Source organism: Lates calcarifer, linkage group LG9 (genome assembly GCF_001640805.2).
Source record: "Lates calcarifer isolate ASB-BC8 linkage group LG9, TLL_Latcal_v3, whole genome shotgun sequence".
In the NCBI taxonomy this organism is placed as follows: Eukaryota; Metazoa; Chordata; class Actinopteri; family Centropomidae; genus Lates; species Lates calcarifer.
In genome coordinates, this window is record NC_066841.1 from 11,848,069 (window position 1) to 11,864,832 (window position 16,764).

At 40.2% G+C, this 16,764-nt stretch overlaps 3 protein-coding genes across 3 annotated transcripts; 1 reads left to right on the forward strand and 2 right to left on the reverse strand.

Annotated features, from left to right (window-relative positions):
- Nucleotides 1-1,080: 1,080 nt before the first annotated feature.
- surf4 (surfeit 4) lies at nt 1,081-8,636 on the reverse strand. Its single transcript, XM_018662959.2, has 6 exons — nt 8,416-8,636; nt 5,676-5,862; nt 4,463-4,539; nt 4,324-4,367; nt 3,470-3,656; nt 1,081-2,354 (listed from the first exon to the last, which is right to left on the reverse strand). The coding sequence occupies exons 1-6, from the start codon at nt 8,461-8,463 to the stop codon at nt 2,088-2,090; spliced, it is 810 nt and encodes a 269-aa protein (XP_018518475.1). The 5' UTR covers nt 8,464-8,636; the 3' UTR covers nt 1,081-2,087.
- A 2,639-nt stretch (nt 8,637-11,275) lies between these two features.
- surf2 (surfeit 2) lies at nt 11,276-13,842 on the reverse strand. Its single transcript, XM_018662965.2, is given in 7 exon segments — nt 11,276-11,687; nt 11,799-11,935; nt 12,232-12,417; nt 12,999-13,059; nt 13,061-13,103; nt 13,317-13,468; nt 13,674-13,842. Coding segments are annotated over 7 exon segments (744 nt in total). The 5' UTR covers nt 13,749-13,842; the 3' UTR covers nt 11,276-11,597.
- An 845-nt stretch (nt 13,843-14,687) lies between these two features.
- bbln (bublin coiled coil protein) lies at nt 14,688-16,686 on the forward strand. The gene is made up of 2 exons (XM_018662952.2): nt 14,688-15,055; nt 15,720-16,686. The coding sequence occupies exons 1-2, from the start codon at nt 14,977-14,979 to the stop codon at nt 15,974-15,976; spliced, it is 336 nt and encodes a 111-aa protein (XP_018518468.1). The 5' UTR covers nt 14,688-14,976; the 3' UTR covers nt 15,977-16,686.
- The last annotated feature ends 78 nt before the right edge of the window (nt 16,687-16,764 follow it).

The window sequence follows — 16,764 nt, forward strand, 5'->3', positions numbered from 1 at the left end:
TTTATACACACACACATATATATAACATGAAACATGTCAACTAGTTATTCTAACAAACACAAATTTCCCTTCAGATTTAAAATGAAGTAATCTACTTGGCTCAGTTTCTGTAATGAAAAGTAAAAGGAAAAAAGTTTGTCCAGTTTTTCAGTTACATTCTTAGTTTGGATGAATTTGAAGGTTCAGTTCTCCATTTGCCACATGGAGCTTTACTGCAGGTTCTTATCTTTGCTGTTGAAGCCATTTCTTGTATCAGTGCCTTCATTATGATTAGCACTGTTTTTGTTATTATGAAAGGAACCAACCAATTGTTCAAAATGTTAAAAACAAACAAACAAACAAACAAAAACAATATTTCTGTTGAATTTTATCCCACAAATAATCTGCACAGGTTTCATCCTTATCTTCATAGATGAATGTGCAGAGTTCAGTCTCGTCTTCATTTTACATCACTGAAATATTATTGGCTAAAAAGGTGCTAAATAATTTTCAGCCAGCAACCTGAGCAGGTCAGTCCAGTAAAAGCTGTTTATTATTCATCCATATCCATAGTCCATGGCATCTTTTATAAAGTTATAGGGTTATGTCTGTATGACAAGGAAATAACGGTTATTTTCAGCAGTTACCACTGTAAACACAAACACAAAACAATGTTGTTGTTTTGATCAATCAAAAGACACAAACAAATATCTTCAGATGTGTACATATGTACTGAATTTTATCAACATCCCTGAAAACGATGAAATGCTCCATTGCAGTGAACGTTTACTGCAGTAGTCCACTAGGGGTCAGTATTTCCTCAGTCTCTGATCAGACTGCTGTCAATCCAGGCTCACTCCTGCACCTGCAATACAACAACTACTGTATGTATACATGTAGAACTTTTCATTGCCATTTTCTGAGATGGTTCTGATATGTAACCAGTCCTCACAAAGCCTACATGTATACTACACTACATGCTTATACTCCACTGTGTGCTTCATTAGTTGAGAATTTACAAGGATTTGACAATCTGCTCCTTCAATGTCCTTCCACCTGTGGCCATCTGAGGAGCTAAAAACCTTGACTGAGACAGTGACATTATATTTCTGAATTTTTATTCGCCATGAACTTTCAAAATCAAAAAAACAAATGATCAAAAATACAATATAAACTTCTGAAAATCAATACACTGAATATTTTTTTTAATTTTCTTACACAAGGCAAAAAACACTGAGCAAAGACAAAGTCCAGGTGGCTAGTGACTCTGCTTAGTCCTCTTTGCTTTTCTAGATCGCAGAATATGGTGTTTCACAAATGCTGAGCCTCCCCCCCTATTTATCCCAGATCATATACAGTTCACTAGTTAGGCATTTGCCAAAGACGTACAGTACAAAGTGCCCAATAACAAGTCCTGGAACTAACAACTGTGTTGAAATTTTCAATCAAGCACGACTGCAATCCACCACTATACAATGTACATGCCCCCCCACCCACCCAAGATTCAGCTCCCCCGTGAAGAGGAGTCAGTTGAGATTGAAGGTGTGTAGATGTACTGGAAGGGTAGGGTTTAAAAAAAAAAAAAAAAAAAGAAAAAGAGGGGAGATGAAACCTGGAGAGTTGAGGCAAGTTGCTGTCAAATCAGTGCCCAGGGTTTCCAAGATCCAAAGACAGAAAACGATCAGCATCCATGGAGGGGGGGGGGCAAACTGCTGCTCTCTCTCCACTTTGTCAGTTTTATTCAGAAAATATGAAAATCATTCTATGGTAGCGTACGCCATAACACCCATTAAACACAATAAATTATTTTCATTTGTCTTCTGAACACAGAACAAATAAATCTTCTTTTCCACTGTTTTCTTTGCTCTTTGAAATACATGGGCTTTTTTTAGGGGCTTAGAAAAAACCTGGCAATATCATGTTCAACTAAAAAATAAAAATAGCTCTGAGATGGTGTCTGTGGGATTTGGCCAAACATAAAATAAGCTAGAAAAAGAAACTGTGTACCCTGGTGAGGGGGAAACTGGAGGAGAGGGAGGGTCTTTGTGTCCCGGTCTTGGGGGAAGTTAGTGGTGCTGGGCAATCCTCTTATCTCATCCCCACTTTGCCTACCACTCTTTCTTCTTCTCATCCATGGACACTCCACCAGGCCCGAGCGCCACCACCAACAGCAGGCCACCGATGACCGAGGTGGTCTGGAAGAAGTCGTACTTGAGGAAGTCGTGCATGGGCTTGTAGGCGGGGATGGTCCAGAAAGCGTTGAAGTAGACGTTGATGGCCAGGAGCCAGACAACGAGGGTCAACGCCGCCAGCTTGGTTTTGAAGCCGATGGCCACCAGGATGATGAGGGCGGTCCCCACCATGTTCTGCAGAATCTGCAGAGGAAAATGAAAGTTCAAAGTTGGAGTTAGCGTTTGTGCTTCAGACTGAAAAGGTAGTAAAGTAATGGTACATGGTCATCACTACTGACAGACAATTTAATCTAGAGACATGAATCAGACAACAGACCCATTATTAAATCACAGGGACTTTTGAATGTCACATTTATCTCTCTCCACATTTGCTGCTGGAAAATGAACAAAAACGATTACAGGCCTTTCAGCAGGTTGTTTTGACAACCATGTTTTAGTCCATTAACAGCAAATCACTCTGCCAAACATTTTTATAAACCAAACTGTGTTTAAGTAAGTCAAACTTAATCTATTCAGGCAAGTTCATTGAGATCAAGATCGCTTTTACTTTTTAAGTATTTAAAATTATTTCCTACCTTGAAATCTTGGTGTAGTATGTTACTAGATTTAATTCACAGATTCTTGAAAATTTCTTTGGAATGGCAAATCCATCACAGTGAGCCTTTTACCTCCTTCGCATTTCAGTTAACGTTTACACTGATGTCTTATGATGCACACAGACTTACTAGTCTGCTACAAAAAAGCAACCTTCTAATGAAAGAAACTCAAAACTTCACTGAACTTTCACAGTGCCCATATGAGCCTGTTTGATGTCTGTTTCTGACATAGATCATACCTCCTGGATGTGATGCTTTTCAGCAGCTGACTCTCAAAATCCAGTGAGGTTCCTCAATTTATTTTAAACCCAAGTAAGAGCTTTCAAAATAATCTAGTCTAGCTGACCAAACACATAAATGTGACTACACATTCACTGCAAATTCATTTTAGTATTGCATTAAAATAAATAGTGACTAATAGCTGGAAAAAGCTTCAGAAAATACTTGACAATTAAGGACATTTAATTGGATAAAACATGCAAAACTACCTTTATGGTCCTTTTAAGATCTTAAAAGTAGTGGTAAAGTAATGATTATGGGCCCAACTGTCCGTGGACAGTGGACAGTCCAGGGTAAACTGTTCTCTTCGTGCTAACCTAGATTTTGTCTGCATCTACAGGAATGCAGTGGCTTAGCACTGGCCTTGACTGGATGATAGGAAGGTTGCAGAATGTGAGAGTGCTTAGTTCTGTCAGAACTCACGGAGAAGAAGCTGGAGTCGAAGTGTAGCAGGGTCATGAACATGAGCACTAGCAGTACTCGGCCGCCCAGCTGCATGTACTGCTTTGGCGAGCTCTCTCCCATGGACGGGACTCCAGCAAACATGCTCTTTCCTTCTGAACGAGACTCGGCCAGCAGCAGGAGCAGACCACCTCCGAGGGCAAGGTTTCTGGGAGACGAGAGAGAGGGTGGTTATTTTTAGACAGCACATGTCAGACCTGCAGAAAAATGTCTGGAATACAGAGTGCACACAATACAGTCAGGTTTGCGGAGGCTGACAGTAGCCAAATATTGACTGAAATTAGCACAGTTCCAACTATTATTTTGTTTAACACAGAGTAGGTATTTTTAGAGGAAACAGCTTAAATGTTTCCTTAGCTACTAAGATTGGCATTCTTTATTTTCTGTCTATCAACTTGTTGATCATGGAAATACATTATATTCTAATTGTATACAAACAACCAACAGCTCATGAATTAAAAGTACAGACACTGCAGAAAGAGAAAACTCCACCATAGCACTGCATTAAACAGATTTCTCAGATGGCTGATGACTCATCTGGCCTGTTGATATTTAAATAAATCACAGGTCTTGTCCACAGTAATTACAGTAATCGTAAATGTTGTCTGCTTGACAACTGAGATGCTTTTACTACCACTACAAGCAAGTTAATGTTTCCATCGCCACAACAAAGCACTGCATTCTTTCTAACTAAACCAGGTGTAATCTATGATTATAATCAGTGAAATTCAGAAATTAACATCAGAAATCAGCAGCCATTGTGAAATAAACAACAATTATTCACTAATTGTAATATTTTTAACGGTGACACCTACCTCATCAAAAATTTAAGGTCCCATAAAATGCTGTATGCGACAGTCTGGCAAGAAAAAGACAAAATATTCCACATTAAACACAACAACATATTGCTGAGCATGTATATTTAAAAAGTAATTATGATGTCCCTATTCTCACCTGTAGTGCTATGATGCCAAATAATCCAAAGCAGGCATACTGTACAAAATTTCTACTGAGGATGAGGACACAACCACCTGTTAGGAGACACAACAAGGCAAGGTTATTATAGCCAGTGTGGTGATAATACCCTTTGTTTTACTCTGCATTTTTGTCTCCACATTGAAAAATGCCAACATAAGATATAAGAATGTGCCATGTTATCTGCATTAATCATAACAAATTTGTTTTTTTGTTAAATCTTTTCTTTGGGTAAAACAACAAATTTCACTTGCTAGTGCGCTTGCAGAGAACAACTGTTTAAAGTTTTCTGGCTTGTTAAATGGATGTTCACACTGTGTTGTAGGTGCTGCTATATCTGATACAAGAGCTTTGATAAATGACCTCTTCATTTAATATGCAAAATATGTGGTACAGTGGGTCCATGGATGTGTACTGTTTATACCAAACTCAAACACATAACAAGAATGGAACCTGACATCTATTTGAAATATCTTTTATTCTTGCAGAAAAATAAAAAGACTGTAAAACTGTAGTTTGTCACCAAAATAAAGCACAGCTAAATATATGTTTTTTTAACCCAGTTTTTGTATGTACAGCTTTTGTAAGTGTATGGGAGCAAAACATCTTGGCTGATGCTTTCATCAGCATGCAGGGTGCAAGAGTCTGCTCTTGCAGCCAATCTACTTCAAAGTTTAAGGAGCTCAGGGAAGCGTTTTCACACCCACTGCGATACTCAAAGTGTTCGTGGACAAGTGGGCCTGTTGGCAGTCTCGTCAGTCTCCTATGACCTGTAATGAGCAAGATGACTTATATCCTAGAAGTAATGTTCACTGTGCTTGCTTTTATTGCACCACTTTCTACAAACTGTAGATACAGTGGTACTGAAATACATCAGGTAATTTTTCATAAACATAACTTATTTGCCAAAATGTATAGTGACGTATGGCATTTTGTTGCTGCTTTTAACTTCACTACTTCAAACTGTTTCAAAACATGCAAGGCCTTATCTAATTTTTCATCTCATTCTGCAAGCATTAAAATAATTATCTCATTTTTTATGCAAATGTATTCACTCCTCTTACTGCTGTTACCAAAATTGTGTGATGTGTCACACATCACACTGTAGCACTAACATATAACTTCCTACAAAGATAAAACCTGAGTTGACTCATTTCTTGTCCTGACCTTAACCTGCCTCACATTCACTCACCCAGCTGTCCTATGAGGTTAAGCAGCACAAAGCACGTAGCCAGAAAGTAGCCACAGCTCCAGGTAGCCTCGATGTAGTCTCTCTGCTCATTCCACTGGAACCACATGCGGATGCCATCTTCCAGGAAGGTGCTGATGAGACACAGACGCGCCAGGTGGGGCAGGTACTGTTTGGTTACCCGCAAGAACTAAACAACAGGAGGAAACCGAGAAGGTGAGCGAGTGACAGGAATCAAGATGAAGTGACGTCTAAAGAAGCGCGCTTAAAGGATGTGGTTCCTGAGGTGCTCCTGAGATTGCTTACAACAGCCAAACTGTGACATTATTCTGGGTCACCAAGCAGTAACAAAACTGAATTTCAACAAAAATCCCCTAAAGACCCCTTTTTAAAAGCCAAGGGCAGGCGTCTACTAATCATTATTTACACTGTCAATAATAGGGATGGGAATTAACCCACTAGTCATTTGAATGCAACGGTCATGCTAGTGAACGTCGAAACGACAGTCATTTAAAGCAGAATTGCTGCCTTGGTCAATCTCAAAGACCAAATGGGACAAATTCAAAGGAAGACCAGTTGGTAAACAGTGTAGATCCTCTAGTTAAGTCAGAGAAACAATACAACATCTGTACCTGAGGTTATGATAGTTATGCATGGTGACCTGTGGAACAAGTTTTTACTGCTTTAGTAGGTAACTGCAACAAAGTAAGTGCACAATGTTAATTAGTTTTGGTGATTTTTTTTCTCTTTCTTCCATTTTCAGACTAGTCAGGAAATCTCATACACTATTTTTTAACATCAAGTAGTATTATGTAATTATTTCAATAATTAATCAACTAAATCATTTAAAGTTAAAAATCTAAAATCAGACAATCACTTAATTGTGTGAGCATTAGAGGCCGCATGTGACTCTCCCTCTCTAATACTTGTGTTGAAATATTAATCCAAAAAAACAAAAGCTAAAAAGGCACCTTTGCTAATACTTTTAACTGGAACTTAACATAATAACCTGATGTAACTGATTTCAAAAGAGCAAAAAGGATGCAGGGTAGAAGTCCTGTTGCAATCTACAAATCTCAAGACAATGACAGGGTAACAGGGGTGTGCCTCCATGCTACAACCCCAAAAGGCCCATTTGTATCAGTTGGAGTATACTGAATGTTTAAACAAAAAAGGGGGAAAAAAAAGAAAGAAAAAGTAACTATCCTGTGTTCCTCTCTCAAACAGAATTCATGACCAGGTTTTCAGACACTCCAGTGACACACTGTGAGGCAACTGTGACCTGCCCCCTTCCCCGCCTACTCAGCAGTCCACATCAGCACTGTCAGACCTCGCCGGCCTATCAGCATCCACCAACTCCCACCATGACTGCTGTAATGGGACATGAATGGACGAACTGGGAACCAATCTGAACAAGCCCGAGGTTGCTGCAACAGCCTAGAAATAGACCATTCTGTAGAGTAAGTGTAAGAAACATGTTAGCTCAGGACCCATTAGTGAAAGATGTGCCCTTAAAACAGGCTTTGCAGAGTTTCAAACGAAGCAAACTAACTGTGCTGTTGACGTTACAGCTTCCTTTTGCCTGTCATTTTTACAATGCAGAGCACAGAGCGCTTGTGGTAGGAGTGTATAAATCAATCAGGTGTAATCTCATTAGGGAAGTGGAGAATTTACTGGCATGTGGATTTAGTTTGCTCCACACAACTGGCATGAACATACACAGAACTAACTCCGAGATTTAATATATGAACTGACAGTACTCCTCCAAGGAGAGAGCTGGCATCAAGTCAGGCCTGTCCCGCAAAACATAAGCCATGAATCTAGCACACAATGCTGCAGCACAGGTGCCTAAAATGAGCCATGTTATGGTAAGTTTCCACAGGACAGACGGCACACAACACAAACTTAACTAACTTAACTACCCCCATTCAACACACTAGCAAGGTTCACAGCCTGACCTGAAACCTGATCTTGACATCTTAGCGCACTTCTTCATAGACTAGTGCATTGCCTGTTGTCCCACCAGTACAGAAAAAAAAGCATAAAAGAAGACAAAGCCAGCTACAGAAAACGAGCTCCAGCATGTGTTATAAGGTGAAGGTAAGGTTCACGTCCAGTTGTTGGGATGACCTGGGTGGTGGAGCAGCTCTGTCAAGGCCATGCAAATGCTCAGTTTAGGAAAGAAAACAACTGTCTAACCCTAACCCATAAACCATGCAAAGCAGTTAGGAGAAAATACACAACATGACTAATGAGTGTTAGTCAGTAACTTGGTAGCTAAGCTAAGTGATTTCACAACTGCTGGCTGGCACTGACTCGCCTGTGATACAGTTAATAAACCGGGTAGCTACAGGCGACAAGCTAACTAGCTGCCAAATGCATACCTGTTAGCTAAGCCTTAGTTAAATTAGTCGACCACTGCTTGGTCAATAGTTTCACTTTCTCTTTGTGTGAAATAATAACGTTATCATATCCATATGGAAACACATGACAGGACCAGACACCTCAACCATATGTCATGCACATTAAAACACGAGTAATTAAGCTGTTGCGTTAATGCACGGTGATGTTAACGCCGCCAACAAGCTACCGTGAACTTACAGAAACGATTATTAAAGGCGTCAAAATGTTGAAAGGGAACACCCAGGAGCCCAGCGTTACTTCATTCTCTGACAAACTACTTAGCGGCTAACATGCTAACAGCGGCTAGCGTTAATAACTGTCTCGCTAAGGTTGAAGTTACCTGGTCCGCCACGTCTTCGGCTGTGTTCATGAGATCCTCCTGCCCCATATTCGTGTAATATTACGGTATTTAATAATTTAGGCTCAGCTCAACACAATTTCTTATGTGTTGGGTTTTCCGCTACGACTGTTCCTCCCCCTGTTAACGTTATTTACTTGAAGATTTCCCGATCGCCTGGACGCAGAGAAAGGCCGCCTCCGCCCCACAATGCCCCGCGATTTGACGAGACACTCAGAGCCCCCCTACATGGTACTGCAACCGCTGTATGCCACGTATACTGATCCGTCCAGGGGCCTGACGCCGCTACCCGGCGTTGTTTACTGGTTTTACACATGTAAACAAGCACAAATTAATACTCTCCACTCCACTTGAATTCATTTTTAAACCATAAAGTGTAAGGCACGGCCATGTTCAACCCTCGAAATGTGCACTCCACTGTGTAACTCATGCAGCTTTTAATAGGTGGTTACACTTTTTGGACAGATGTGTATTATTACTGTTTATTAAAAAGTAAATGATGGATTGTACTTTATAGGTGGGACTATTATACACGTTTTAAGAAAAAAAAAATTTGAAAAGCAACAAGTAACTACAGCTGTGAAATAAATGCAGTGGACCTGAAGTATTAAGTAGTATAAAAATGGAAATACTAAAGTAAATACAAATACAAGGACTGAAGTACCACTGCATTTGGTATATTGATACTAATATATTAATAAAAATGTGAAAACAACATATTAATTAATGTTAATTAATACTGACATATGTCTCCTACTCATAATAACAATTTTAATGTTCTTTATTGAGTTAAACATGAAATGAATGCATTCAAAAATAAATGGTAGTCTTTTTAAGTGGTAGGATATGTACCACTCAAACAAACCTAAGTCAATAAAACTGTGTTGGAGAGATGAAACATCATTATTCCAAAAGATATTCCCTCATTTGGTGTTTTGATAATGGTGACGGCTAGCGCTGTTGAACATGTCTATAATCTCTCATAAGTGTTCAGCTGGGCTTAAATCTGGTGACCGTGAAAGCCACAACATATGATTCACATGAGTTTCATCAAATCATTAAGTCACCCTTTGCTCTCTGAGAATGGCTGCTGTGTCATTCGGTGAGAGAGCACTGCTTCCAAGTTTTTCTTTTGTCACCAATAGTAGTGGAAAGGTGGTAGCTGAGTATATTTACTCAGTTACTGTACCGAATTCATGCTGTTTTCTACTTTTACTCCACTACAGTTCAGAGATAAATAGTGTACTTATTCTCTGCCATATTTCTTTTACAGCCATAGTTACTATTTATTTAGATTTTACAGACAAAAATGTGATCAACGTATAAAATCTCAAGTAGCATTATAGGTTAAAGGCCCTGCAGACTGAGTGATTCTGAGGTGTGTGACTGAGTAGTCCTACTCAGGCTGGAGGTGTGTGAAGTTCTGCAAGTTGAGATTTACACAGAGTAACTGATAAAGCCCACAAAGTCCCATTTCTTTGAAATCTATTACCTAATTGATAACTTTACTACCAGGATGATAACTTATGACAAATTATCATCTTATGTGCATATGATAAAAAACCATACATTTTCATTACCTTGGGGGCTCTGTACTTATCACGGTATGAGTCCATTTTGAATAGTGAATGCCTTTAATTTTGATACTTATAGTAAAACACTAACTTTTACATAAGTAAAGCGTGTGAGTAATTCTTCTGACACTCGTCACCCATTCATTGCCAATAAACTGAACCAATCCTATACTAGAAATGATATAATAGCTGGAAAGGCTGCTGCTGCTGGGCCTCTCACTTTTATTGAACAACTTCTTCCAACTCCACACGCCTCCTTGCAGCCCTGGCCCCTCATCAAAATTCCCCAAAGTCCTCTCCCAACATGAATCCATCTGCAACCTGGAGGGACACCGTGTAACACAATAACGTTTGCTGAAGCAAGTTGTTGATACGCGTGGCTGGCCCACAGTGGTGTTGGTGTTAGCAGAATGGAGAACAGCCAGCTGAGACAGAGAGGAGTCAGACATTTGGCTGCTGCTGCTGCCTGAGATGAAGTTGGTGGGAGGACGATGAGCCATAGGGGCCGTAGCTTACAGACGGCTTGTTAACTGTCAAGACCAAAGACTCAGGAACATGGTCTGTACACCCTCTGTTTGCCAAGCAGAATAGGGGGCTGGGTGTAGACCAATCCAGGTGTTATTCAAATGCACAGCAGTAACTCTGACCTAGTATTGAGTATTTAAACGTTGCACAAAATGCACAAAAAGTTGCCTTGAACATCGACACAGAGGCAAACGGAAGTGGAAACAGATGATGTGATAGTACACAAGAACACTGACACTGTCAAGATAAAAATGTAAACTAGACATTAAATGAGGACATCTAATCAGCTATACACACCACAAACTCACAACGACCCTCAACTAGATGTTATTTTGCAGCAGCACAGTGATGCTGTCCAAGATCTGTCTATTATTAAGTAAAAACACTAATTAACTGAGGCACTGGGAGAACTGCTAGCTAAAACAAGACAGCGCCATGATGACCATATGAAAAACTATTTGCCAGTTACACCAGCAGTGGGAGGTAAGGTGGTGATTTTCATGCTTCAATTGTAGCTGCAACTCATTTAGTAAGAAATGCCTATACTCTTATGAATCATTAAAATCTAAATGATGTATAAAATACTCTGCATTAAATTAACCAAAAGCACATCTTTGTCAGAAAATGGTGATTGATTATTGATATGTGGTCTGCAGCAGTTTGTGTCTGAATCTTTGTGTCACATCATGCTTCTGAGCTGCTTTACAGGCAACGGCTGGTAGAAAAAACAAGCACAGACAATGTTTCAGAGTCCAAACAGAGTTGTATTTTATGCCAGTGTTCCTGCTTGTGAACCAGAAAACACAACTCGTCCAGTCCAAAATACCTGCCAGCTGCCACAAACACACTTTCCACATCATGTAAACCTGCCTTGTTGAAACTGTGCAAGATCATCACAACATCAGAAAACTCCTGATTTGCTGTGTTGCAGTGATGCCATGTTCATTTATACAAAGGTCAGGCTGGATCAGACATTGGAATACTACACCACACAAACTGGTTGTAAGAGCAGCTCCCTGACAAAATACCAGGTATAAAAATACCATACAGGTACGGCTTTACATTTTACTTTCCACTTTGCACTTTCCCACGTTTCTTACGCCCTGATTTCCAGTGATTATTTCTGAATTTCTTCTGGAAACCACCGCCCTGCACCTGAAAGACAGAAATATGACAGCATAACTTCCAGGTCTGTGGGAGGAAAAACTCATTATAATGCCGATAAATACACAAATGTTACCTCAGATACACATTCGACATACACACCTTTTTGCGTTTCTGCACCTGCACCTGCTTCTCCACCTCCATCTCCTCGTCTTCATCTGTTTGGAAGTCGTCTTCCTCCTCATCCCTGTCACCCTCCATACTTTCTTCTGCTGGGTTTTTTAAGGTGAACATGGACGCTGTAGGAAAATATAGCACCATGTTACAGCAAGGTAAAACTAGCAACCCTACAGTGAATCTGCATATCTGGACTCAGTTGCATTGGGGAGTCAAATTCTGTACTAACTAACTAAATGAAATTATACTGCTGATTTTTATCCACTCCTCGGATAGACAGTGTGTTTGTTAGTCAGTGAATTCACTAGGTTTCAGCCTGGGATGAAATCCTGCAGACGCTCTCACCTCTGTGACACAGGGTCAGACATTACATAATAAAAGCAGATATGACTACAGAGCATGCGCTTGGGATACTGACGGGGATAGAGGTCGCTCATGCTGTCTTCGGAGTCGCTGTGATCCTCGTCGCTGGATGAGGGTTCCCACACGCCGCCCCCGAGTTTTGACGGCCTCCCACGACTGACCTCCTCCATACTGTCTTTGGGCTTTTTCTGTTTGAGTCTGGCTGGAACGAAGTCAATGCCCTGCTTCACACACTCTTCATCTAGAGCGAGAGTGAGACAGTCACGTCAGCGATCAAGTACCAGCCTAAACAGCAGATCACATATGCAGTGTATTACATGGACAGAGTTTGTTTCACACAGCTAAATGTAAACTGAATATTGTTAACAATGATAGTACAATGTCACGGTTTCTGTAAGTTAAGTAATATTATCAAGGTGTTTTGACAGATCAAGGTACAGTGGTGACACTGATAAGACCTGAAGCAATACTACAGTGTAAACCTGAAACAGATGTTGAAGTCCATCTTTATGAAATCAAAACTTTATTGTGACTTGTAACTTCCTGGAAAGACACTGTCTTTTTTTGATAAATAAAAACTTAACATGATGATACGTTGTTTCTGTTGTTCAGCAGAGAAGTGCTAACAGAAATATTAGTTTTTTTTAAATCAGATACATCAGATTACTTTGATTTCCCTTCTGAATGAAGGGTCTCATGCTGAAAATCTAGTGTTTTATGAGTGTAACATCCCCTATGCTCAAAATGCAGAATTTCAGTAAATCACCAGTTAATAAACTGTGTTTAAAAAGTGCTGTGCATGTGGATTAGTGATGGACTGACATTTGGAGAGGGCCTTTTTGAAGCGTTTGCCGTTGACATGTCTTAGGATGTGGTGCGGCTGTCCGGTTGATGTGTCTCAGGGTGAGCTTGCAGAAGAGCTGAAGGCTGGAAAACACAGGAAACATCAGGAAACACATTACAAAGTGCAGATTAGCTTAAGGCTGGAAAACACAGGAAACATCAGGAAACACATTACAAAGTGCAGATTAGCTTGACAGATTCAGTTTTAAAAAACTCTGGCATTTCCCTGACAGTTACACCACTGCAGGGGCAATCAGGCACTGATTGACAGACAGGAGAAATAAAAATCATCCTTACGGTTGTTTTGTGCTTGGCACAATGTGTGGTTCATACTGGCTGTAGTTGAACTCTGCTGCAGCACTGAGTTTCTCATATTTCTTCCCTTGTGTGAACTTCTGCACCTCCGTTAGGTTGCACGGCAACTCGTGGCCATTCAGTGTGCATTTGATCTGAAACAACAAAACATCTGCTGGTGTTGATGTAGTTTGGCTCGGTGTAAGCAACAACCGTGGTAATCAAAGTTTTTCAGCCTTGGTCAACACATCTTGTCATCACAACACCTCACAGTACATGGCTCATGTGGTACATTAGCAACACGGCTAGCATCACACTGAAAGTGTGTTTCGTGTGATGCGATGTAATTTGCTCGCTAACCTTCTTGCCGTCTGTGAGCTGAAGAAAAGGGTGGTTAGGAAGAAATGCTCTGAGGTCCGCAGGTAAATCATCCATAGTTTAAAAACACTTCAAAACAGGTCTTGTAGTGTGTTGATCAGGCCACCCCCCCTTTACAGGAAGTGTCCACACGTGGGTTGGCTGCACAGACTCTGTTGCGTGATATTTTGGCGCCATCCACTGATCACAGTGAGGAAGGTCCGCGTAAGTTTCCCATCCAGGTATCATCACGGTAAAACAAACAAACAAACAAACAAACAAACAAACAAAAAAACGACCTGATTAAATCAACGGGAGCACATTGAATTCACAAAAAAAAGAAAAGAAAAGAAAAGAGGAGAAAGAAATACTTAAAAGGTATCAGGCATTTTAGTGGTTCTTGATTTAATTCGCTTTTATTTCCTCCTTAGTCTAAAACGAATATATTAATATTAATATTATGTCACTGAGTAGTGCGGATGGTATTATTATCATTAGGATTCAAACTGCTTATTTATTTATTTTTGCGTTTTTTATCGTTTGGTTACAGAAGCTATTAAAATTATTATTATTATTTATCTTTTGTCTCTAAGTTTTCAGATGAGTTTTTATTCTTTATTTTCATATTTATTTGTTTTTGGTGTTTTTTTGTGTTACCAGATTTAACAAATTTATTTATTTATTAGCTGCGCGTGCAGTCAGATGACTGACAGCTGACAGCTCAGAGACAAAGAGTACGAAAATAAAAGAGGACCCACTCGGTTCGTATTTTCGGAAACCATATGTGTAGTCGACGATTAAGCTGCGGCGAAAGCGGAAGAAACTTTAACTGAAAAAGACGAAGCAGTACTAGCAACGTAAACACGTTTACAGATAGAAATGAATCTCGGGTATAGAAATGAAATTACATTTTTACTGAAGTCCCTCGTAGGATATTTGTACAGAGTGAGTCATCTTACTTAGAACTACAAAACTCTTTGCTGATAACTTAACCCCCGCCCACATTTCTCCCATAATTCATTGCTTCCGTAAACAAACGTCTGACGTCTGGAGATGACAGGCAGGTCAAACTAATAGCCGCAGCTGCTATCATCTACGGAGATTTCCTCCTGGGATCTGTAGGATTACAGAAACCGTCTGAAAATAAGGTTAAAGTAAACTGTTATTATTGCACCTGGTCTTATCTCTGCTGAGTTCGAACTGTTTCTCGCAGAGTCCTTTGCTAACACTAGTTAGCTGGCAGCCCAGCTAGCTTGACAGAAAAGAAAGTAACTGTTTCAAAGTAACAAACGTCAGTATTTGAATAATGTCTGGACCAAATGGAGATCCAAACATCTCTATGGACGATGGTATCATAAACGACGAAGACGAATTCGGCGAAGAAGGTAACGAGCTAATCATTTATTGTAATCGATGTTGGTGGTTAAGGCAGTGAAGTGGATAGTCCACTGAACATTAAACCAAGACGGCAGGTCAGGTGACTCGCTAGCTTAGCGGCTTCACCGCCTTTCTGATTGAGATGTCACACCCATTTAAGTGTATGGTAAGATATTGGTTAACTGACTTTATACCTTCTCCAGTAATATTATTATGGGTATTCTCATAGACTTACATTGATTTCAGTTGTGTTCACTGTCTTTCTGCTTTTCAGCTTTAGATACTTAATGTCCTCATATTGATTTATCCAGTAAAATAAAATGAGAATTTTGTTTAGAAATTCACTGATACATTAACAAGCTATGTTTAAGTGCTGCTAACAGTCTGAAGACCAATATTTGTTGTTGATTTCCTGAGACTGAGCAGGTGTTGCACATCTGTCAAATTAGATGTATTGTTCATTGAGAATGGAATTTGCTCTCTTCCTGTCTGTGCCAGCCATTTAGACATTAAAACAAACTGCTACAGATAGTAATAGAGAGTCAAAAATGGGTAATTTTGACAGCATTAATCCTGTTAAACAAATGAGAGTATCTGGGACAGAAGGATAGATAGAAAACACCTTTGTTCTCCATGACAGAAAAGACTAACCTCTCTGCTGCTTATCTACAGAATACGCTGCCATCAACTCCATGCTAGATCAGATCAACTCCTATCTCGATGACCTGGAGGAGCGCAATGATGCACTCAATGGCAAACTGCACGAACTACTGGAGTCCAATCGGCAGGCCCGACTGGAGTTCAGGGCCCAGCTGCTCGGCTCCCAAAACCAGGAGGAGCATCATCCAGCAGACGGGGACTCCTCGTCCAGCAAGGAGGACCCGAATGAGGACAGTGGGGGCTCACAAATGAGTGAGAAGAGCGAGTAGATGGAGAGGACTGGGTTCAGATGAGTCCAGGGATAGAAATATTTATGAAAGTTCACTCAACTTCTGACCTCTTGTTTTTTTGGACTAGTGACCCCTGATCTGTGTAGTCCATGCCTGTCTGACTCCTTTGTGAATTTATACCCTCATCAGCAGACGTGTGTACCACAGTGATATTTTTGCATCTCCTCCATCACTGAATGCAGTGCAGTTTTTTCTCCTGTATTGAACTGTGATGTGCTGGTGTTTGGTTCCTGAGTAGACTGGAGTTTATCGACGTCCAGCAGCTTCTCATACAAGTTGGACATCGCAATTACTTTGCACTACTCAGTTGCAGACATGCTGAATTCAAAGTCAAATGTGTTTTCATGTAAAAAGCTGCCTCCCTCTGAGTAGCATTCAGGTTCATGTGGGACGCCATGAGGGCAATTCTTAAAGCCAGGAACATATCAGAAAGGTAATTTTTAAAGGTGTCGTGTTAATCTTGTCAACCAGTGCTCAAACTATAGGATCCCGCTAATGTCCATGGTAGGCTACACTGTATGTTGTACAGACTCTTCACAAGCTTATAAGTCAGTATTCATGATCAGTCAGTTGCGTGTTTCTGGCTTTAGAGAAAGTATCCACCGAGTGTCAACATCAGGTTTGTAATATCTGTGCAATCTCTAGAATTACAAAATGTGTTGTCCCAAAACATTAAATATGCAACATTCCATTTGTCTACCAGTGTTTCTAATGCTCAATCTTCAGCATGACTGTAAAGCTACACTGTGCTGCCCTGTTCATTTTCA

Excerpts from the sequence above, each read along its gene's own strand:
- bbln (XM_018662952.2), top strand. The coding sequence starts at position 14,977 with ATGTCTGGACCAAATGGAGATCCAAACATCTCTATGGACGATGGTATC. Across the intron at positions 15,056-15,719 it reads AGACGAATTCGGCGAAGAAG|AATACGCTGCCATCAACTCC; the intron begins GTAACGAGCTAA and ends GCTTATCTACAG.
- surf4 (XM_018662959.2), bottom strand. The coding sequence starts at position 8,463 with ATGGGGCAGGAGGATCTCATGAACACAGCCGAAGACGTGGCGGACCAG. Across the intron at positions 5,863-8,415 it reads CCGAAGACGTGGCGGACCAG|TTCTTGCGGGTAACCAAACA; the intron begins GTAACTTCAACC and ends CCTGTTGTTTAG. Across the intron at positions 3,657-4,323 it reads GACCTTAAATTTTTGATGAG|AAACCTTGCCCTCGGAGGTG; the intron begins GTAGGTGTCACC and ends CTCGTCTCCCAG.